Genomic DNA, 24,567 nt, shown 5'->3' with positions numbered 1-24,567 from the left:
GCTTGGCCAATCATGAGCCAGCAATGCACTGCGCCATCGCAGTGCATTGTGGGCCGTGCGCGCCACACGAATTTTGACGCGAACGGACCAAGAGTTCGGATTTCGCCGAACGGACGAACAGCCAATGTTCGAGTCGAACGTACGTTCGGCTCGAACACGAAGCTCATCCCTACTCAGGACATGTTTCCTGTAATCCATATCCTTAGTCTGCTTGTCTTCAGCAAACTGTTTGCAGGCTTTCTTGTGCATCATCTTTATAAGAGGCTTCCTTCTGGGACAACAGTCATGCAGACCATACTGATGCGGTGTGTGTATGGAGCACTGACAGGCTGACCCCCCATCCCTTCAACCTTTGCAGCAATACTGGCAGCACTCATACATCTATTTCCAAAAGACAACCTCTGGATATGACGCTGAGCACATAAGATATACTGTATAGAGGGAGAGAGAGAGTTATAGCCCCAAATTCTAAAAACAAGATGGAGGTACACAGGTGCCTCCCTGCAGAACCACGAGGGAGTGAGAGACGGGGGAGGGGGGGGGGGGTTGGCCCACCCAATTGGTGGTATCTTGAGCCATAGGTAATTGGCTCAAGATGCCACCAATGAATTGGCAACAAAATGGGGTGTACATGTTGTTGGAGCAAAAGGCTGGAGTAGGCGAGATACAAGCTGGCATGTATTGAAAAAAGCTAATGGCTGAATATGTGCATGTAAAAGGTCAATCTATTCACAGCAGATAAGAAGGCTTCGATTGGGCACTTGGGGAGACTAGCAGCTAGATTGCTTTTAACCTCCCTGGTGGTATTCCCGAGTCTGGCTCAGGGTGCAATTTCAGAATCAAAAGCAGTAACCCCGAGCCAGACTCGGGATTGCATCGTAGGATCCATGAAGACTGTGCTTACCTTATCCCCTGGATCCAGTGATGTCCGCCCGCTGTGTGAGTGGCTCATCCTCCGCTCGATATATCACAAAGCCGAGCTCCGTTCCCTGCGAGCGTTGTGACGCACGGGGATGGAGAACGATGCCAAATTCAAAATGTGAAACACACACATTACATACAGTATAATGCAATCTTACAGATTACATTGCTGTATGAAATTATTTTACATCCCTTTTGTCCCTAGTGGTCTGTCCAGTGCCCTGCGTGTAGTTTTATATTATGAAAACATTTTTTTCTGCCTGGAAACTGGAGATTGTCCATAGCAACCAAAACTGTCCCTTTACATCAAAAGTGATTTTAGACCAGCTAGAAAACAGCGATAATAAATTTGAACCACTCGCAGAATTAAGCGATTTGTGTGGAGATCCGTCATCAAATACTGAAAAGTAATGACAGTGACAATTCTGCAACTGAGCAAATTTCAGTATTTTTGATTTGATTACATTATTGAATAATTTTTATTATTATTTGGTATGATTATTTATTATAGTTATTATATTTTAATTTACGATTTTGTTTTTCAAATTTTAGCATACCCGGGATGTCTACTAGACTCTGATTTGGTTTAAATAAGTTATTCCTAAGAATTACAGGCCTACAATATAAAATGCCAAATTTTCATGCAAAATAATGGTACCGCTTTAAGCATCAAAAATCTGAAATAATCAGCCCGCCAGGGGAGGTTAAAAGCAGTGAGAGGGAACATAACCCCCGATCACTCGATCAACCTGCTGGCGCTTCCATCGGCTGATCATAGAGACAAACAAAAACTGCAACCACTTTGCTTGATTCTATGATATAGGGAACTTGATGGGATGATCACTTCCAGTTTACCCAGATGTAAATAGCACCATTTTTACAATTAAAATAATTGGATCACACAGATCCTGGTGTGATCAAATCCCTTTAAGGGCAGAAGAGGGACCCCAGATCTCTCCATAAAGAATACCTGTAACATGCCTATTGCTGTCAAAGGGATATATTAACATTCTTTGTGACAGCAATAAAAGTGATACAAAAAAAATCAAAAATCAAAGCGAGAGTTTAAAAAAAATTGAAAATGCTAATTCACACAAATGGCCATTTTCCAACACATGTGAGGCATCACCATGAACACGAAATCAGTAATTCTAGCCCCATAACACCTGTGTAAACCTAAAGTGGTAACATGTGAAGGCTTTTAAAGCATTGCCTATGGATAGTAAACTTTATCGTTTGTCACCATTGCACGGGCGTGCCATGTTTGGAATCTAAGAAAAATTGTACCTGTGCTCAAATCCCAATAGCCTGCACATTTATTTAAACCCCTTTCACACTGACACCATGGCTGCGTTAGCAGTAAAGCGCTGCTAGTTTTAGTGGCGCTTTACTGTCGTTTTAGCTGCGCTTTTCGCCTGCTATCTTTTCTTTGTTGTACACCTGCTACACTTTTCTTTGTTGTAACGCAGGTCAGTGACCAGATCTGAACTTAGTTGCTCTTTTCGGCAGCGGCAGTTTGCAGGCACTTTTAACCTTTTCCTTGCCCCCTAGCGGGGTTAAAAGTGCCCGAAAAGTGCAGCTGACGAAAAGTTCAGATCTGGTCACTGACCTGCGTTACAACAAAGAAAAGTGTTGTGTGTTACAACAAATGGTGTAGCAGTGTGCAGAGGGTCCATCCAGAATTTGTAGTGTTAATATGTGGTCACACCCCTTTAGCACCTGATAGTTTAAATACATGTACAGGCTATTGGGATTGTAGCACAGGTATGTCTTTTCTCTGTTGTAGTGCAGGTCAGTGACCAGATCTGAACCAATTTGCTCTCCCCCACCTTGTGTCTTTATGCCTTGTGTTGGCATGGTGTCCACCATAGCATTTGCAGTGGCAAGGCAGCGTAGAACTGGCCATAAGAGGGATTACTTTGACGCAGTTAGTGATCTGAATTTGTATTGTTGGGCATCTATTTACTTGGAGTAACATCATCTTTGATATTGGGTTAAGTATTGTGTTTTTTTTTTTTTGCAATAAAATTTTAAAAAGTGTCTTTTTTTTCTCCCCTAAAATTGCGTTTGAAAAACTAATACACAAATTTCATGTGACATAAAAAAAATGCAACACCCACCAATGTATTCTCTTGAGCCTCTACTTTAAAAAATATGTATATAATTGTTTGGGGGGTTCTGAGAAATCTTATAGCAAAAAATACAAGATTGTTACATGTAAACAAAAAGCCCCAGAAAATGCCTGGGGGTCAAGTGGTTAAAGAATTTGTTTATATGAATGCTGGAAACTCACCAGAAAAAAAAAACATTTTTTTCTGATGCAGTGTGTTGGGGTGTCATTTAAAATGAATGATAACATAACACACCAACGCTGGTAACATGCGTTACCACAATACAATGGTGTGAAGCCAGACTAAATGTTACAAATGCTGTACAGTACTGCATGTACCCTTGGGTGCTGTTTTGTCCAAATGTATTGAAATAAAACATAAGGTACGCAAAAAAAAAAAAATGAATCCGGTGCTTGTACCATAGTATAAATACAAACACCGGTAAACACAGAATGTAAGGGCCGGTTCACACAGCGAGGCGAGGCGACACGGCTCGCCTCGCTCCCGCAAGTCGCCCCCATTCAGTACTATGGAACCGTTCTGAGAGGAGCGACTCGAGTCGCTCCGACTCAGAAAAAAGGTTCCTGTACTACTTCGGGGCGACTTCGGGGGCGACTTGCATTGACTTCTATACAGAAGTCCTCTGCAAGTCGCCGCTGAGCTCCCCGCAGGTCGCGGCGAGGTAAGTCGGAGACGCCTCGCCGCGCCTCGCTGTGTGAACCGGCCCTTAGGCAACAGCAGACAAACTTTTGTCACAGACTTCCAAATTTGTAACTTCTTTGATAATTCATCATTAGTTTACAAGAGAATGTAACAAATAAGAGTTCTACTTGTTCCTGTAGACCAGGGGTCTCCAAACTTTCTAAACAAATGGTCAGTTTACTGTCCTTCAGACTTTAGAGGAGCTGGATTGTGGCCAGTGGAAGTAGAAAATGTCCTGGCATCAATAACAATGCCCCTTCATTGGTGTCCATAAGATGAATAGTACTCCAATATTGGTGTCAGTAGGAGGAATATTGCCCCATCATTGGTCTCAGTGGGAGGAATAGTGTAACATCGTTGGTGTCAGTGCCAGGAATTATGCCCCATTGTAAGTGTCAGTTGGAGAAATAGTGCCCCAAGGGCCAGATAAAGGCAAGCAAAGGACCATATCCAGCCCCCATGCCACAGTTTGGAGACCACTGCTGTAGACTTTAACATATACGTTACAGAACTAATAACATTATAAGTGAACACTCATAAGTGAATTGAATACAGCACTTTCTCCTCCTTTCAGGCGTTATGGGCATTTAAAATATGCTGCTGCTGGTTTTTGTAGCTTAACCAAAACACAAGGCAGATAACAGACTTACTGGCCAGATCACCAGATGAAAACAGAGGAAAAAAAGCCTACAACAGAAAATGAATGCAGCCATCACAGTTAAAAATTGGTAAGCCTGCCATGTAGGTATGGTGATTAAGGATGAGCCGAACACCCCGTTCGGTTCGCATCCAGAACATGCGAACAGGCAAAAGATTTGTCCGAACACGCGAACACCATTAAGTCTATGGGACACAAACATGAATAATCAAAAGTGCTAATTTTAAAGGCTTATATGCATGGTATATTGTCATAAAAAAGTGTTTGAGGACCTGGGTCCTGCCCCAGGGGACATGTATCGATGCAAAATAAAGTTTTCAAAACGTCAGTTTTTTAGAGAGCAGTGATTTTAATAATGCTTAAAGTGAAACAATAAACCCGGGTTCACACCAGTGTGGTGCGAATTCCAGCTACATTTTCTCTGTGAAGAGAAAGGGCAGCTGTTCAGTGGTGCCGCTACGTTCTCTCTGCGCATCAGCTGAGCCGGGAGAGGGGGGAGAAGAGGGGGAGGTGTAGTGAGAAGAAGGAAAGATTTCTTGTTCAGAACGCAATGCATCTGCGAATCAGATGCGTTCCCATAGAGGATAATGTGCTTGTAATTCGCACCGCAATGCCCAGAAAACGCACAAGTTTTTTGTGCAATGCGCAGTGCGAATGCAACGCACATATGTAAACAAGATACATTAATTTGAATGTATTTTAAAATGTCCTGCGAATTGGATGCGGTGTAAGCAGCATCTAATTTGAATAGGTGTGAACGGGGGCTAAAAGTGTAATATTCCTTTAAATTTCGTACCTAGGGGGTTTCTATAGTATGCCTGTAAAGGGGCGCATGTTTTCCGTGTTAACAACACTCTGACAGCAAAATGACATTTCTAAAGGAAAAAAAGTCATCTTAAACTACTCCCGCCTATAATGAATTGTTGGTCCAACAATACACATAAAAGTTCATTGATAAAAACAGCATGGAATTTCCCCACAGGGGAACCCCCAAACCACAATTTTAAAATTCCCCCTCAAAATCCATACCAGACCCTTATCTGAGCATGCAACCTGGCAGGCCGCAGGAAAAGAGGGGGGGAAAGAGCGCCCCCCTCCCTCCTACCAGGCCACATGCCCTCAACATGGGAGGGTGCTTTGGGGTAGCGCCCCCCCAAAGCACCTTGTCCCCATGTTGATGGGGAGAAGGGCCTCATCCACACAACCCTTGCCCAGTGGTTGTGGGGGTCTGCAGGCAGGGGCCTTATCAGAATCTAGAAGCCCCCTTTAACAAGGGGACCCCCAGATCCCACCTTCCCTGTGTGAATTGGTATTGGGGTACAAATGTACCCCTACCATTTCACAAAAAAAGTGTCAAAAGGGTTAAAAACACAAGAGACGGTTTTCGACAAGTCCTTTATTATTTTCTTCTTCTTTCTGCTTCTTCTTCCATCTTCTTTATTCTGGTCTTCCTTCGGTGTTCTTCTTCCTCCATCTTCTTCTTCCTCCACTCTTCTCGTCCTGCATCTTGCTCCGGCTTCTCCCCTCCGTCCTCACGATCTGAATCAGTGGGAGTCTTCCACCGCGTGACACTTCTGTTCTTCTGACACCTCTTATATAACGGAGGGCGGGGCCACCCGGTGACCCCACCCCCTTCTGATGCATGGGGACTTCCCTATGGCTTTCCCCGTGATGTCAGAGGGGGCGGGGTCACCCCGTTTACGTAACTCATGTTTGACTCGAACATAAAGCCTATCCTTAATGGTGATTATCACCTGAGCTGGGAGGGTGGAGGTCCAGTGCTTCAGCATGATCCCAGTGCATCAGCTACTGACTGACAAGGGACCCATCCAGCAGCCTCCAGAATCCAAGCAGCCAGAGGGGGGCACTGTGACAGAGAGGCTGTCCTTTCTGTTGTATGTGCTCCTGGTGCTCGTGAATGCATGAGCTGGCCTACCTGTTTGGAAAGCATGGCTGTTGCAGTAAATTCTAACTATAGCATTAGTAGAGACATGCTCACTAGCTAACTGGATAGATTACAAGGATCTACATTCACCGTCTACTTTATTGGGCACACATGTTCAATTGCTTGGTAACACAAATCAGGCAACTCAATGCATTTAGGCATCTAGACATGGTAAAGATGACTAAGGCTGCTTTCACACTGGGGCGAGAGCAGCGTCGGCGGTAAAGCGCCGCTATTTTTAGCGGCGCTTTACCGTCGTTTTAGCGGCGGTGCGCGGGCGCTAGCGGGGTGGTTTTAACCCCCGCTAGCGGCCGAAAAGGGGTTAAACCCGCCCGCAAAGCGCCGCTGCAGCGGCGCTTTGCCGGCGGTATTGCCGCGGTGTCCCATTGATTTCAATGGGTAGCAGCGGTATAGGAGCGGTGAATACACCGCTCCTTCACCGCTGCAAAGATGCGGCTGGCAGGACTTTTTTCACCGTCCTGCCAGCGCATCGCTCCAGTGTGAAAGCCCTCCGGCTTTCACACTGGAGTTAAAGGGGCCGGTTTTTTTCAGGCGTTACACAGGCGCTATTTTTAGCGCTGTAACGCCTGAATACCGCCCCAGTGTGAAAGCAGCCTTACTGAAGTTCAAGCCCAGCATCAGAATGGGGAAGAACGAGGATTTAAGTGACTTTGAACGTGGCATGGTTGTTGGTGCCAGACTGGCTGGTCTGAGTATTTAAAAAGTGCTGATCTACTGGGATTTTCATGCACAACCATCTACAGGGTTTACAGAGAATGGTCCTAAAATTAGATTATATCCAGTGAGCTGAGGTTGTATGGAGGAAAATGCATGGTTAATGTAAGCGTTCAAAAGAGAATGGGTAGAGATGATAGAAAGGCAACAGTAACTCAAATAACCACTCGTTACAACCAAGGTATGCAGAATATCATCTCTGAACGCTCAACACATTGAACCTTGAAGCAGATAGGCTACAGCAGCAGAAGCTCCGGGTGCCACTCCTGTCAGCTAAGAGCAGGAAACTGAGGCTACAATTTGCACAGGCTCACCAAAATTGTATAATAGAATATTGGAAAAATGTTGCCTGGTCTGATAAGTCTTGTTTTCTGCTGCGACATTCAGATGGTGGAGTCAGAATTTCCCGTAAACAACATGAAAGCATGGATCCATCCTGCCTTGTATCACCGGTTCAGGTTGGTGGTGTGATGGTGTGGGGGATATTTTCTTTTTTTTGTTTAAATCTTTTTATTGTATTTTCGAACAAACAAGAAAAACAAAAGATAAACCAAAATTATACATAAACATCAACCATTGAGTGCTTAACAGTTGTCTGCATGGTTAATAAGTTGTCAGATCATTTATGGCTCTAAGAATGTTTACTTGGTGTGCTGTCTCGTTATATTTTCGGAGTCAGCTATTGCCTATTCAGGCATACTGTCCTCTGTTTATATATTTAGGAATATATGAATATGTTTATATGAATATGCTTATATGTACACCCTATTCGTTCTCCTCTTCTCTTGGCCTTCAAGCCGTAGTAGGTTCAGTAAGCCATGTACGCCAAATGTTATCATATTTCAGGAGGCATCCCCTATTTATATACGTGTCTTTGTATAGTGGAAGGCTCTCCTTTTGGAGACATTTCCATTGAGCCAAGGAAGGTACCGTAGGTTTTTTCCAATGCATAGCATTGTTTTTCCGGGCATAAAAGAGCAACAACCCAATCAAAGTTCTTTTCGCAACAGTTGGCACTATTGTTTCTATCAGGCCCAAGAGGCACACTTGCATCTTCATCGTTATCATAACCGAGGCAACCAGAGTAATCATGTCTAGCACTTCAGTCCATACCGCCGAATCTTAGGACAGGTCCAGAAAATATGAGTAAAGCCTGCCGGGGAAGTGCTGCACCTCCAGCATTCTGCGGAGTGTTGTAGTTTCATTTTATGAAGTCTATATGGTGTGAAGAATGCTCTATTTTAAACTGCACAAGTTTGTCTCTTATGCCGCGTACACACAATTGGAATTTTGGCCAGAAAAAGACAGGTGAGAGCTTTTCATCGGAAAATGCGACCGTGTGTATGCTCCATCGGAATTTAGCTGGCCGAATTCCCGCCAGCAAAAATGTAAGAGCATGTTCTCAATTTTTCAGAAGGAAAAACTTTCTATCGGAAATTACGATTGTGTGTATGCAATTCCGACAGGCCAAAAATCACGCATGCTCAGATTCAACTACGAAATGGAAGCTACTGGGTACTGAACTCCCTTTTTCTTGTCCCATCGTATGTTTTGTAGGTCACCGCCTTCTTGATCGTTGGAATTTGGTGTGACCGTGTGTATGCAAGACAGCTTGAGCAAAATCCCGTAAGAAATTCCGTCGGGAAAACCATCAGAGCTTTTTCATGTGTATGCGGCATTAGTGAAACCAGGTAGCTAAAGGGGAAATCCCACACATCATCCCAGTCATCGTTGTCCAGTTTTGGAATGTCTCTTTGCCAGCAGGACCAAAGTTTATTCATGGGTGGGAGACACACAAATGTCAGATGTTCATAAAGATGGGAGGTTGGTTTTTTCGGCGCATCTGGTGTGAAGTGTCTTTTCCAATCCTGACTGGATCACTATGTAGGAGGATCGTGGAAATTGTGCGGTAAAGGCATGAGATGATTGCAGGTAAACTGGCCCTTTGTTCATACAGGTTGGAGACCCCTGCTATAGAAGGAAATGCTTTGCTCATATTTCAGGTCTGAGGTTTACAACCACTTGCCAAACAGCCGCTGTCATTATACTGCGGCAGGTTGGGGCCGGATGCGTGTGGCTGGCAACCGCAATGTTCGCTGGCCACCCACAATTGTGGGAAAGAGAGCCAGAACGAGGATCTCTCAATGTAAACAGGCAGATCCCCGTTCTGACAGGGGAGGAGAGAGATCTGCTTTTCCTAGTGATCAGGAACAGTGATCTCTCTCCTCCTCCAGTCAGTCCCATCCCCCCCCAGTTAAAAACACAAATGAGGGAACACATTTAACCTCTTGATCGCCCCTATGTTAGTGTTAAAGAGGAAGTAAACCCTGATGAGTTTACTTCCTCTTTCATTCCCTGCAAAGGCAAAGCATAATGGACTACTATGCATCGCATAGTAGTCCATTATGTGTCACTTACCTGACACAGGAGCCAGCGAAGTCACCGCTGTCCCCTGTAGTCCGGCGCATCCATCTTCTCGGTGGGGTCTCGCAGCTCCGCCGCTGTCATTCGGCGAAGCAGCAATGACGTCACTCCCACACATGCGTACGGGAGCCGACATGCGCGCATGCGCCGTAGACAGCGGTGCCTGTCTTCGGGCAAATATCTCCTAAACCGTATAGGTTTAGGAGATATTTCTTGGACCTACAGGTAAGCCTTAATCTAGGCTTACCTGTAGGTCAAAGTGGTTTGTAAAGGTTTACAACCACTTTAAGCCCTTCCCTGCCAGTGACATTTACGCAGTAATCAGTGCATTTTTATAGCTCTGATCGCTGTATAAATGCCAACGGTCCCAAAAAAGTGTCTGATCTGTCCACTGCAATGTCGCAGTCACGCTAAAAATCGCAGATCGCCGACATTACCAGTAAAAAAATAAATAATAAAAATGCCATAAACATATCCCCTATTTTGTAGATGCTATAACTTTTGTACAAACCAATCAATATACACTTATTGCGATCTTTTATTTTACCAAAAATATGTAGAATACATAGCGGCCTAAACTGATCAAGAAATTCCTTTTTTTTTAATTTTTGGGGGGGATATTTATTAAAGCAAAAAGTAAAAAATTGTCACTCTTTTTTTGTTTATAGCGCAAACAATAAAAACCACAGAGGTGATCAAATACCACCAAAATAAAGCTCTCTTTGTGGGGAAAAAAAACCCGTGAATTTTGTTTGGGTACAACATTGCACGACTGCGCAATTGTCAGTTAAAGTGACGCAGTGCCGTATCGCAAACAATGGCCTGGTCATTAAGGGGGTCTTTATGTAGACCAAAAGTTAGTTTTTTTTTTTTTTTTTGATAAAAGAGGATTGTCACGCCTCTTAGGTTTTTTTTGACATCTGTGTTCCATTGTGGGAGATTTCCCCTCACTTCCTGCCCCATAGCCAAAACGTGAAGTGAGAGGAAATCCCTTCCGAAGCTACAGAATCCCTGGCTGTCCCCACTGGAAGATTTCCCCTCTATTCCTGTTCTGGTGACAAACAAAACGTCCAAACGTGATAATGAGAAACAGGAAGTGCAAATAAAGAGGGCGAATCTCCCTAATGGGGACACAAACAGCAGTAAAACCTGATCAGGCTTGTAATTCCACTTCACTCTATCAAAAAAAAAAAAAGTTTTGCCTTCAGCTATACTGTAAAAGTAGATCTGCATTCCTTTATCTTGAGACATCTTGTGCACCCTCCCCTGGCCATGTCTGCATACTGTTGCGCGACCGCCGCAGGCGAGAACCGAGAACTTGTACAGCTACCATAGAGTTTGACCTTCTACCCACAGCCAGAGCTAGAGCGTCCACCGCGTGTAAACAACCCAGCCGCAGTAGGCGGCCGCTCCGCTCGGACGGCTCTATGGTAACGGCGGCTGCGCCTGCGTGAAAAGTTGAATGTCGAGGTGTGTCTGACAGAGACAACATGGCGGCCTCCATAATGTACAGCCGGCTGTCAGTGGGGCTGAAGAGTCGAGGTGCTCTGGGCTGTGCTGCACAGGTAATGAGGAGAACGTGGAGGTCGGGAAGAGGGGTGTGTGGGTTTCGGGGGTCTGTGTTGTCCTCTCAGTGTTCCTAGGACTATAGAATATGGAGCTGGGCATGATATGCTGGACGTTGTAGTTTTCTGTCATACAAGAGCCTGACGTGTCAGCTCAGCCCATAGAGGAGCCCAGCTGTCAGCACACCCCCCATTGTCCTCGGTGCCCTCAGGGCTCAGTGTGGGAAGGTGACCGGTGCAACGTTTATGGTTGCCTATAGCAACCAATCAGAGTGTGGGTTTCATTTGGATGCCTACACTGTAGAAGGGGCTGTTGTCTTTTTGTGTGCAGGATTCTGTCCATGGGGCTCAGTTGTTCTCTATGTGCCCTGCTCATGCCATCGAGCTGTACTGAGGTGGTTTGCTGTGTGTTGTATAAAAAACCCCAGAAATGCAGCATTTGTATGCAAGGTACCGGATGTCACATACATGTAGTTTAAGAGTCATTAATGAGTCCTTAAAGCGGTAATAAGCTCTTAAAATGTGTGCCTACAGGTAAGCTTAAGCCTAGGTTTACATTGGTTCCGATTTGGCATGTCAAATCGGTGGCTATTGCTAGTGCCGGAAATGGCACTGTCCGAATTGGTGCGGCGCAGCACTGATTGGCAACTTTTGGTGATTCGGGGGGCAATTTGAATAGACACCTGTGCATGAACCCACACAGATGTCTGTCAAATAGCGCCCCCCCCCCAAGTCTGACTGCATTGCCTGGTTGAAATTGCGTGAGGTTCAACTGAACTAGAGCTGCACAATTAATCATTAAAAGATCCCCTCCTCCCCTTTACAGTCTATTAAGCTGCTTCTGTTTGATCTGCAACTGTCATGGTGACGCATGTGTGATCAGTTATGACACCGGCCCTTTGATAGTTTGACAGTTTGGTTGAGGACACAAGCAAATGTGACCGTTTGCAATCCCGGCATAACAGTTTTTTTTTATAACTGGTGGATGGTTTTAGTTCCACTTTATGATTTAATGCTGTTCAGGTGCTCTGGCAGCAGCCTCCAGCAAGAAGAAACTCACTGCTGGAGGCATTTTGCAGCACACATTAATTTTGGTAGCATAATAATTATTAGGGTTGCACCAATACCGAGTACTTGTGCAAATGCTCCGATGCTTGAACTGACACCTGACAGGAGGCCAGTACACCCGGCATCAGTATAGCGGGGGGGAAGGTAGGCAGCCACACAGATGATCGGGGGCACCACTACAAGCACCAATCTCCCTGTATAGCTTTTCAGATAGCCGTTTCTCCTCCTCCTCCTCCCTCCTGCTGCTGTTGGGTTGCTGTCCTCAACCACTTGCCAACCAGCTGCCACAGTTATAGTGTGGGAGGGCGACTCTATTGCGCAAATCGCCATACCGGTACGGCACTTCAGTTAATAGATCTAGCAGGCACATGTGGCGCCGGAGCCAATGCATGTGTCTGGTAGCCAGCACCCTGCTATCGCTCCATACAGAAGCAAAACAGGGATCTGCCTTTGTAAACAAAGCAGATCCTTGTTCTGTCAGGGGAGTACAGTGTGATTTGTCTATTACTAGTGTCTCTCTTCCCCTCTCTTCCCACTACCCCCACAGTTAGAAACACCTCCCTAGGACACACTTAAAGAGGAAGTAAACCCTGATGGGTTTACTTCCTCTTTTTTTCCCTGCAAAGGTAAAGCATAATGGACTACTATGCATCGCATAGTAGCTCATTATGTGTCACTTACCTGACACAGGAGCCAGCGAAGTCGCCGCTGATCCCTGTAGTCCGCCGCGTCCATCTTGCTGGTGGCGTCTCGCAGCTCCGACCAATGACAGCGGCGAAGCCGCGATGACGTCACTCCCGCGCATGCGCACGGGAGTCGCGCCTCGCAGCTCCGCCGCTGTCATACGGCGAGGCCGCGATGACGTCACTCCCGCGCATGCGCACGGGAGTCGACAAATTTGGCAAATCCATTCTTGGACTTGCCGCATTTAGTGCGCATGCGCGCCGCTGTCTACGGCGCATGCGCCGTAGACAGCGGTGCCCATTTTCGGGCAAATATCTCCTAAACCATATAGGTTTAGGAGATATTACTTGGACCTACAGGTAAGCCTTAATCTAGGCTTACCTGTAGGTCAAAGTTGTTTACGTTAACTCCTTCCCAGCCAGTGTAATTTAATTTATACAGTGATCAGTGCATTTTTATAGCACTGATTGCTGTAAAAATATCACTGGTCCCAAAAAGTGTCAAATGTGGCTGATCTCTCCGCCGTAATATCGCAGTCCTGCTAAAAATTGCTGATCATGGTCTCGGCAGTGTGTATCATCTCCAGCTACAGGCCTCACGGTTCAGTCTGAGTCTCTGCAGTGTGTGTCGCCTCCAGGTACAAATGGTGGCGTAGTTAGACGCAATGGCTACTCCGGGTCTTACTACATTCTATAGGGAAACCATTGAAAGCGTGCTGACCATCTGCATCATTGTCTGCTTGGTATGGGAACTGCAGTTCTGCTGACTGCAAAATCCTGCAGCGGCTAGTGAAGACGGCAGAAAAAAAATATTGGTGTGTCTCTCCCATCCATCCTGGACATTTTCCATACACAATGCTCCAGCAAAGCTATCAGTATTGTGAGGGATCCTATCCATCCCTCCCACAGTCTCTTCCAGCTCTTGCCATCAGGTAGAAGGTACCGGAGTATCAAAACCAGGACTGTCCGACTGCTCAGCAGTTTTTTTATTTATTTATTTTTTTCCCGCCAGACTGTGAGAGCCCTCAACTCCAAACCTCTTCTACAACCTATAAATTGTGACCAGGAACATCTCACGTCCCCTCCCTTTTAATCTTGAATATGCACTAGACACTTTTATAAACACTTGCTGCTACAAAGACTTTTGGAAACATATAGTATATGTACAGTTATGTAGTTCCCAGATGTGTATAGGTTTACTTTTATTGGTGTTTTTTTATTTTCTGTATATTTATTTATAATTATGTTTAATTTGTATGTAGCGCCGTGGTCCTGTGAGATACATTTTGTTCTACTGTATGTTCTTACGTGTAGTAGAATGTCAAAGTTTGACTTGATCACAGTCATTACTAGTAAAAAAAAAAAAATGAAATAATAAAAATGCCATTAATCTATCCTCTGTTTTGTAGATGGTATAACTTTTGCGCAAACCAATCAATAAACGCTTATTGGGATTTGTTTTTTATTTTTATTAAAAATATGTAGCAGAATACATATTGGCCTAAACCAGCCTTTCTCAACCTTTTCAACACAGAGGAACCCTTGAAATAGTTCTCCGGTCTCGGGGAACCCCTGCTAAAAATTAGAAATCTACACCTCATGATACAATAGTGTGATGGTCAGTGGGAAGAATGGTCCTTACACTTGTGGTCATTGGGAAGAATTACCTCCTTACAGATAGCTAAAAAGATCAATGGTGTCAGTGGGAAAATTGCCCAATGCTGAAGGAACCCTGGTTGAGAATCACTGGCCTAAACTGACAACGAAATTTAGTATTTTTACTTTTTTTTTGCGGTCTTTTCTTGTTTATAGAACAAAAAAATAAAAACTGCAGAGGTGATCAAATACCACAAAAAGCTCTATTTGTGGGGAAAAAAAAGACATCAATTTTTTTTGGGTACGTCGCACAACCGCGCAGTAGTCAGTTAAAGCAACAAAGTGCCATATTGCAAAAAATGGCCTGGTCATTCAGGTTAAATCCTTCCGGGGCTGCTGGTTAATGAGAAAAAAGTAAACTGCAATACATCATAACACATTGCATTGCCCCTACTGTATGCACACCAGCACATGGCTTAGTATGCACACAGTTGTGAACTAGTCGGTAGAGGGTCCTGTCACATTGGTGGTTCTGCTGCTAAGATTGTTATTGCTCGGAGTATTGCCCCAGGGATCTGTGTTTCCAATGGTTTCTCTATGTGAATATATATATTTTACTGGATTCACAATGACATCTCTGGTCTGACAGCTTTTTATTTATTTTTAAACAATAATGAAAGGAAGTGTTTGCAAATAACAGCTGGGGACAAAGAGGGGAGAGGTAAATAAGTAGTGAAGAAAGTGTTCTTTGTTTGAGATTCACCTGCTCTGAAATTCTGATTCCCTGGAAATCATTTTAGTTGCCTATTGCAGAGACTGTCCTCAGTGTTTCTCTCTCTGATTACTCCTCCATTGACAGTGTTTGGTATTCATGGTTTCACTGTAACCTTTTTGTCCTAGCGGATAATCCTGCTTTTTAAATGTAACCAAATGCAGATTGAACCTCCTACCTTTTTTTAGCATGTATGATTCAATATTTTACATATTTGTTGGTTGCTAAAGTTTTTAAAATGCCCCTCTCTTGTAGCCACGACAACAATACTTACATTAGTAATAAACCCTCAGTGTTTTTTTTTTTTTTTTTGGTTTAACACGTTAAGCACAATATCATAGTCATTCCCTATTAAACTCTTTGTTAAAATTCTCACCCCTGCAATTGCAGTTTACAACTTTCAAATCTGCTGGCTCTTATTCTCTGTGTTGCTTCCCCGAACTTAATCTTCACCTGAAAGTGTGACACTGGATAGTGCAGCTTCCAGGCAGTCTGTTAGCTCAGAGAAGGGAGGGGAATGAAGGATCAGAGGGTTCCCTTGATATCCTAAACTATGGGATGGTTGGTTTCTTTTGATGCATCCAGTGTATCCAGACCTGCATGCCTGGGTGACTCCATAGGATGCTGCAAGAAAAGGGAGCCACCCTGGAACAAGAAACATGTGGGAGTGGGCATGGCATCTGTTATCTGTACTCCCACAGGGGACATTCTCCTCCTCTATTTATTTATCTCATTATTTCAGAGAATGAAAATAAATAGAGTTGTCACCAGAACAAGATTTGAGGGAAAATCTTCTAATCTGGATGCTGGTTCTGGTGACGGCCAAAAAGGGTTTTCATCACTTTGGAGGGATTTCCTCTCGCTTCCTTATGCCTAACCCCCCGTTATAAAATGTGCAGAAGAAAAGTTTTGGCTTTAGTTTACGTTAAGCTTGCCATAGACCACCTGAGTGTCCGATAATTTTTGCTAAATTAGCTTATATTTAAGCAGTGGGTGGACTTATTGGTGCCACTTAGATCCACAAAAGCTGATTTAAAAATCAAGTGAGCTGAGTAGGAAAATTATCAGCTGAACTGTGTCTGCATCCTATCATGTTGTTTTGCATAGATTAAAGAATCTATTGATTTTTCTTTTCCTTGTTCAGCCTAGGTTCACACTTCTGTGATGGTTTGTAGGGAGTGAAGTTAATTTACTAAAACAGACTATTCATCTAGCAAATAGAATGTTTGACTGACTGTATTCATATTTTGCAGTTGTACACTTGGCTTAGTAAAAAAAATGATGTTCTATTCACTTTGAACACCTGGTTATGTGGCACAATTGCAATTGATCAGTGTAAGCCAAGCTTTAACTCAAAAGTGTAACTTTCGCTTATCCGAAAGGCTTCATTGCCAGGTTCCCTTACCAAGAATGGTGGTGGCTGCACCTGACAGCCGATCCTAAGATTGGCTGGGGTGCCAACATCGTGATCTCCCTGGACAGGTAAGTGTCCATATATTAAAAGTCAGCAGCTGCAGTATTTGTAGCTAGTGACTTTTAATTTTTCGTGGTGGGGGGCTGAATCTCCTCTTTAAGTCTACAGTGCCTTAAGTAATTTGTCTACTACACCTTTATCGGCAATTGATTCTGTCTGATGGGTTAATCCTCGCTCACACTAGCATATAGGTCCGTTTTCTGCTTCAATGTCTGCAGATGGATGTGTGGATTGCCACTGATCGTGTATTAATGCTAATGTCTTAGTACTTCCAGGGATTTATTATGACCACAGACCTGCAGCTCCCATCTTGAGCCATGAGCTTACCTAGAGACCAGCCATGATCATTAAGGTGAGGGTCAGGTAGGTATACTATTCGTAAAGTGTATAGGCAGTTTGGAAGGTAAAACTCTCCTCCAATTTGGGCAGAGGAGGCCCAGGATCCGTGGGGCCTGTGCATTAAAGAGGAAGTAAAGGCACTTAAAAAAATAAAAACAAAATTGCAACCTGCAAGGCAAAGGCATAAGGAGCTAGTATGCATAGCATACTAGCTCATTATGAATAACTTACCTGAGAATAAAGCCCCCGTATCGGTCCTCCTTCATCTTCACCGCTGCCATGTATCCCGGAATGACTTCCGGGTGTCGCTGCTCCGGAGCCGCGATGATGTCACTCCCACGCATGCGCACGGGAGCAGACACGAGCAACATATCGCCGTGATCTGTGGCCTGCTCAGTGCACCTGCGCGCCACTGTCTACATCACATGCGGCGTAGACAGCGGTGCCTGTCTTTTTGTAAATATCTCCTAAACCGTATAGGATTAGGACAGGGCTCGACAAACCCCAGGTGGCCAATGCGACCAGAAATCGCGACCTGGCGCATAAGCTGCCACCAGCCGACTCACTATCGATGCCCCAGACATGCAGCAGCATTAACACTGACTGCCGTCCTCCTCTCTCCTTCACACTCTGCAGCACCGCGCTGTGTGTGAAACTGACACTCAATGGAGAGAGGAGGATCTGTCAGCCTGATGTCGGGGTGGGCGGGACCTGGCCGGGGTGGGGGGCGGGACCCAGCAAGCTATCAAACACCAGCCAATGGGATCTGGGCGGGCCGCTACGTGTATGTGGCCTGCCCCTTTTCTTAAGCAGCCCAATCGTTGGCTGGTGTTTGATAGCTGCTGAGTCCCGCCCCCCCCGGCCGGGTCCCGCTCACCCCGACATCAGGCTGAAATCTGACATATCCACCTCTCTGTTATTTGTCAGTTTCACACCCCGGCAGGGTCCCGTCAGCTCCTCTGTTACATTTCAGTAACAGAGTGCTCCGTGTGAAACCTGCCAGTGCCAACCAGTGCCAGCGCCAACCAGTGCCACCTGCCAGTGCCACTGCCAATCAATACCACCTGCCACCACCAACCAGTGCCACCTGCCACAAACCAGTGCCACCTGCCACCGCCAATCAGTGCCAGTGCCAACCAGTGGCACCTGCCAGTGCCACCTGCCACCACAAATCAGTGCCACCTGCTAGTGCCACCACCCAGTGCCAGTGCCAATCAGTGCCACCTGCCAACACCAACCAGTGCCACCGCCAATCAGTGCCATCTGCCAGTGACAACTAGTGCCATCGCCAACCAGGGCCACCTGCCATCGCCAACCAGGGCCACCTGCCATCGCCAAACCAGGGCCACCTGCCATCGCCAAACCAGGGCCAGGGCCTGACAGTTATGCTTTAAACTGACGGTGATGGTAATTTCCTATCTTTGTGTCAAGAAGGAATACAGGATTATGCAATTTATGTCAGAGGTATCTTCCATTCAAGTTTGCCAACAGTAGAACCTGTTTCATCCCATCGCTCTGTGTTCTGGCTTCTCAGAACTTCCTGTCAGACATTATACGATACAAGCCTTGGATGTCAAGGGTGGGTCCCTAAACCAACAAGCAGTTCAACGAATCTCAACCTGACAGTAAACTATGGTCACTAATGGCAGTGATTCCTGCAAGTGAAAACTGGTTCTACTAATTTCCAGCTGGGTCAGCAGGTTAGCCACCAGACCTAGTGGTCTCCAGGCTCCTCATCAGGATCTGTAGTCATCCAGCTGTGATGGGGGCAATAATTTCCAGGTGGCCTTGCAGGCCACGGTGTTTGCAACTACAGTCTTTAGTCTAAGAACCTCCTTCCTGAGACTTCAGACCTTACACAGTGGGGAAAGTGTATTATTCAAATTTAGCCAAGTTAGATCTAGCGCCTGGGAGACCAAGTAGGAACGGCTCATCTAGGGGTCTCGCCTTCAGTATTTGAAACCCTGTGGAAGCCAGAGCCAGAGCACCTGCTTCAAACTTCAGATATACTAGAACATGGGGGAAACCTCGCAGAATTTTAGGGATGGAATCCTCTGCTCCCTGCTGTAAAGCATGAGATGTCTGCAAGTAAGTCAAAATAAGAGATTAAGTGGTAGTCGAGTCTTGGTTAGGTCTTCACCTCCTGGGATCCAGTGACTGCCACACATCCTGGTGAACCAATTCCAGAAGGCCTGTACAGATAATTCTTTCCCCTTAGGACTTGCAGTGCAAATGGTGCTGGGAAGGTTTCCCCCCCCCCCCCCCCCCCACGACATTCTTCTGAGCAAGGCTTCCTCAATGGCTCTGAAGCAGTATTTCTTAAAGGGGTTGCAAACTCTCGTGTTTTTTTTTTTTCACCTTAATGCATCTATGCATTAAAGCGGGGTTCCACCCTAAAGTGGAACTTCTGCTCATCGAAACCCTTCCCGCCACCCCCCCCCCCCCGTCACAGTTGGCACCTTTCAGGGGGGTGCAGATACCTGTCTAAGATGGGTATTTGCACCCGCTTCTGGGCATAGACTCCCACTGGAGTCTATGCTTCTTCCTGTACTGGCGTGCTGTCTGCTGGGACACACATGGGTCCCAGAGACAGCACGGACCATTCTTATTGCGCTGCGTGACTTGCGCATGCGCAGTAGGCAACCGGGAAGTGAATCCGCAACGCTTCACTTCCTGATTCCCTCACTTAGAATGACGGCAGCAGCAGCTGAGGGATCGATCGGCCTCGGCTGCTGACATCGCTGGATCCTGGCACAGGTGAGTGTCCATTTTATTAAAAGTCAGCAGCAGCAGTATTTGTACCTGCCGGCTTTTTATATATATATATATATATATATATATATATATATATATATATATATATATATATATATATATATATATATATATATATATATATATATATATATATATATATATATATATATATATATATATATATTTTATTTATTTTACAATGAAACCCCCCCCCCCCCCCCCCCCATTTTTACTCGCCTGAGTCATGCAATTCCTATGCCGGAGATGTGCTCTTCCCCTCTGCCCGTTGTCTCGGCTCTTGATTGGATGTATTGATAGCCATGGGCTCCTGCTGCAGTCAATCAAATCCAGTGACGCAAATGCTGGACTCGGGAGCCCTCAAGGTAACCCCCGGGGGAGGAGGTAACCAGCACTGGCAAGTGACCCCAGAAGTCGAGGATCGATGTACAAAACGAAACTACGCAGTGGAGGCAAGTGTGACTTTGTTATTTAAAAAACAAAAAAACAAAGCCTTACAATCACTTTAAGGCTATCATGTCTTGGCGAAGGATTTCAGATAAGTGTCAAGCTGTGAAACTACTTTTATTGCTACCATTCTCAAAGAGAATAGCTCTAGTTTCTTTCTTCTCCACCACCATGCAAAGGGCTGCATCTTTTGCATCTGGTGAGGACATCGCCCTTCCAGCATGTCCAAACTAGAATGTCTGTCTGAGCCACCACAAGCTTTGGTAGTGAACTTGATGTGGAAGAAATGCATGGACATGGCCCTTCTCTAGAGGATGGATGAATGAATGAATATAATACTTGTATAGCGCACAATGCGAACTGAATCACCTCTAGGCGCTGTGGCGAGCTTTGATCATCTGCTAAGAGAGGAAGGTCTTGAGTTTTTTCCTAAAAGCCAGGTGATTTTCTTCCAGGCGGATGTTGATTGGTAGAGCATTCCATAGCCGAGGCCCTTGGACAGCAAATCTCTGATTCTCCCTTGGATTTACACCGGGCTTTGGGCTCAGACAATGGCCTCTCCAGGCCTGGCTGTATCAGAAAACTTTCACTGTCCACTAGGAGAAAGGCATTATCTCTGGTCAAAGTAGCCTAAGTGGCTTATGTGGCGAAGATGAATCCATCAATCTAACGCAGAGCCCACTTTACCAGACGAATTGCACGGTCACAGACAAAGTTCAAAGGTCCACAATTATTTTACAGAATACCAACCAGGTTCATATAATACAAACCATTTCTAGCTTGTTACAAAGGTAATCAAGCAACATCGGAAGCAGGGGAGTTGACTTCAGTTCTAAATTAATCGAATGATATCTTGATTAAAATGCTTCAGCATGGTCCGCCTATGTGGAGTTTTCTTGGCATGCTACATCCTGTACATGTATGCTGTCATGCTTGTGTCGGGAAAATTGTATATTTACCGGTAATTTTTCTTTCCTGATGCATCCCTTGGGGCTTCACATTTGAGTATAGTTAGGAGAATGCCGCCTTGGGGAAGGTAACGTATTAATATAGTATAACCGGTCCCGATTGGGCAAGGGGTGGAGCTTGTACCCATATGTGTATGCTGTCTTGCGTCAGCATCAGGAATGGAAAATTACCACCAGGTAAGATTATATTTATATTATATACAGTTTTCCATTTTTAATGTTTGCTTCTCACAAAAATCTGCAGAGTTTGAGGTCAACTTGCAGAAAGCTTGATGCATGGAATATGGCACCCTGACAATGTCTGAACTCCTGTCTGTTTGTTTTTTTTTTTTTTTTTTCTGCTATCTTTTGCTCCATTGAAGAGAGTTGCCTCCCTTTTTGTCCTTGGAGCTTTAAACTAAGGTAAATGGTTGCGTTGTGTTTCCATCCTCACATGAAAGGAAATTTTGTACTGAGAAGCATGGGGGTTTTTATTGCGTACTCTCTCCCACTGTAACTGTTGTGTCTGACAACTGCTTGTCTGGGATTGTGGCACAGTATTCGGTTGAACGTAAAGTCAAGGTAACAATCTACTGTACTAAGCTGCTTGTCATTAAATGCTCTAGAACTGTTATTTTCCTGAGATCTAGCTGCTGTCCTCTAGTAAAGTAATTTTATGCATGTGCATTCTTTCTCTAATTCTTGGCCATGCCGAGATGTTCAGAGTGCCCAACCATGATGAGCTCATCTGTCTCTAGCTGGGAGTTTGTTCTTGCAATCCCTTGACAACATCACAGGGTTTGGGAAGTTCTCTTAAAGCGGGGTTTACTTATTGCCAGGGGGGTGAGCTGAGGTGAAAGCAACATGGCAACCTTCAAATCGTAAAGCAGCTTGGCTCAGCTCATTCGGGGAGGCTGACAGAATTAGAGGAGGAAGTACATACTAAAATGCAGGCAAGATGGTGCCAGCTCCATCAAGAAAGGGTGAGAGAGCATTCTACACCTGGGAATGGTGAGGGGGATGGATACTGATCTTTAGAGTTTATAGCAAGAACTAGCCAAAATAAGTTAATGGACGCATGAGGTTTACTGTGACATTGACATTTTTCAGGAGGCTAACATTATTAAATATATTATTATTTTTTTTATTTATTTTTTTGTTATTATTATTATGGTTCCAAGTTTGATAATTCCTGTTGCTTGTCTGCAGTTTACTGGTTTTGAATATGGCGCACAGATAAGCACATCAACTCATCCTTACATCAGATTACACAAAGCTGTAGTGATTGGATGATGTTGTTGACCAACAGTTCACACAATGAACTGGTAAAGTGGCCTCATGACCAATGTTAATTTCATAAACAAAAATATTTTCATCAGCTGCATGTTTTTAGAGACAAAAACTAAACGGAAATAAAATTCTAATTTCGTCAATTGAAAACTATGATGACCATTCATTGACAATAATTGGAAATTGATAAATACGGAACAAAAATGTGAGGGAGGGACGTTTTATCCTCCTGAACTTCTGCTTTCCTCTGAGCTCCACCTGTCCGTTTAAAGCCCCAGACCCCTGACAAGCTGTATTGGCTGAGAGATGCAGGCTCCCTCTGTCTACCTGGAAGTTCTGGAACAATGCCCTGCGAACTACGTGGTGAGCGTTTCCCCCTCCCAGCAAGGTAGCAATGCTTGGCACTGTGTAAAATAATAACCTCCCCAGACCAGTTATCTGCCCTGTGTACTCCTTAACTCCTATTTACCTCCCCATCCCCACTACATGTTGTTAGATTTTTACTCCAGGAGTATATAATGAGTTTGGCAATTCTAGAGACATGCTTAAATAATGCATTACAACTAAACCTATTCAATTTGAGTCTACTAAAATATGACTTTTCACAATTCAGATGTCTAAAATGGGAATAAAACTAAAATGGCATTTTAGTCAAAAGACTATGACTAAAACCGAAATTTAACTGCAAAATCAACACTACTCATGAGAAGTGAATAAACACTGCCGTATAGATTAATGTGAGGGAAAGAAACAAACAAATTTGTTTCTAAGAAATCATGATTTTTGTGGAATTTCTTCATTTCTCCCATTGCTGCCTGTCAGCTTCTGCACTGCCAGAAGCCCTGTTTGTAGACCTTCTTCTTGCTGCGTTTGGGCAGAGCTCAGTCCCCCCTATAGTGTGTGCACATCATGTGTGCTGCTGCCTTCATTTATAATCCACGGTAGCAGATGAAATCCAGAAGCTGCCCACAGCACAATCTTCAATGGATCATGTTTATACAAAGGACAGGTCTGTATTGCAATACACTTGTCCCCTCATAATGTTATGAGGTCGCACCCATATATCTAATATATATGAGGTCTGTTATCACAAAATTACTAAATCTCCAAAACGGAGAGGCTCCCTGCGGGGCCCAGGGTTACCCTCTCTCAAAGCTGACAGGCCCACTGCTAGACATAAGATGCTGACTGGCATAAAAATGCAAAGTATTAGGTGCCCTTATTGCCAATTTGCACACATAATTGCTCTGCCTTACCCACGCCTTCTGAAAGTGTTGTGACAGCACAGGTCCCTGGAAAGCACCTAGTGCCAAGACTGGCGCTGTCTATCAGTGAATAGTTAAACGTCACCTATAGAGCAGCATGGTTCGACAGTGTTGGGGTAGTGGGGACATGCTGTTGACCATGCTAGCTCTGGATCCACGGGACAAAGTGCAAAATACGAACAGGATGAGGAAATGGCTTCATAGATTTGTTCTTTAAATTCCTCTATTAGTTCTTGTATGGCTGCCTTTTTTTTTTTCTTTTTTTAAGTCCACACTCCATAATGGCAGAAGGTGCAAGGGGTTATAGAGGTGGCATTTCTGCTCTCTAAAAGATCATTGCCATAACAAGGAATTCTGTAAAAAGTTAACCAGTTGCCGACCGCCGCACGACGATGTACGTCGACAGCATGGCACGGGCAGGCATATTGGCGTACATGTACGTCCCTTGCCTCCCGCGGGTCGGGGGCCCGATCGGGCCCCCGCCCGGTGCCTGCGGCGGTCGGTTTTCGTCCGGGAGCGATCCGGGACGAGGGGGCGGCCATTCATTCATGGCCACCCCCTCGCGATCGCTCCCGACGAATAGGAATCCCCCGTGACATCACTTCCTCTCCTGTAATGTAAACACAGGAGAGGAAGTGATGTATTCTCTCCTCCGTGTCGGTATTTTTCGTTCCGACACGGAGGAGAGCGGATCGGTGAGTTGCACCAACACTCTACACACACAGTAGAACATGCCAGGCACACTCACACCCCCCCTTTACCCCCCGATCACCCCCCCAATTACCCCTGCCCCCCAGTCACAGTGACACCAATGTCATTTTTTTTTTTTTTTGCATTGGTGTCATTTGTG

General features: G+C 45.0%; 1 protein-coding gene across 1 annotated transcript in view; it reads left to right on the top strand.

The window, feature by feature from the left end:
- The first annotated feature begins 10,897 nt into the window (after positions 1-10,897).
- SUCLA2 (succinate-CoA ligase ADP-forming subunit beta) overlaps positions 10,898-24,567 on the top strand; it is a 130,700-nt gene continuing 117,030 nt past the window's right edge. The window contains exon 1 of the mRNA XM_077483256.1: positions 10,898-11,061. Coding sequence (XP_077339382.1) covers positions 10,987-11,061 — 75 coding nt within the window. The 5' untranslated portion in view covers positions 10,898-10,986. The remainder of the gene's footprint in view (positions 11,062-24,567) is intronic.

Source organism: Lithobates pipiens, unplaced genomic scaffold (assembly GCF_037356315.1).
Source record: "Lithobates pipiens isolate NorthernLeopardFrog02 unplaced genomic scaffold, aLitPip1_a1.2 Scaffold_16, whole genome shotgun sequence".
Classification (NCBI taxonomy): Eukaryota; Metazoa; Chordata; class Amphibia; order Anura; family Ranidae; genus Lithobates; species Lithobates pipiens.
The sequence above is the reverse complement of the archived record's forward strand: the minus strand, read 5'-3'. Positions and strand labels throughout refer to the sequence as shown.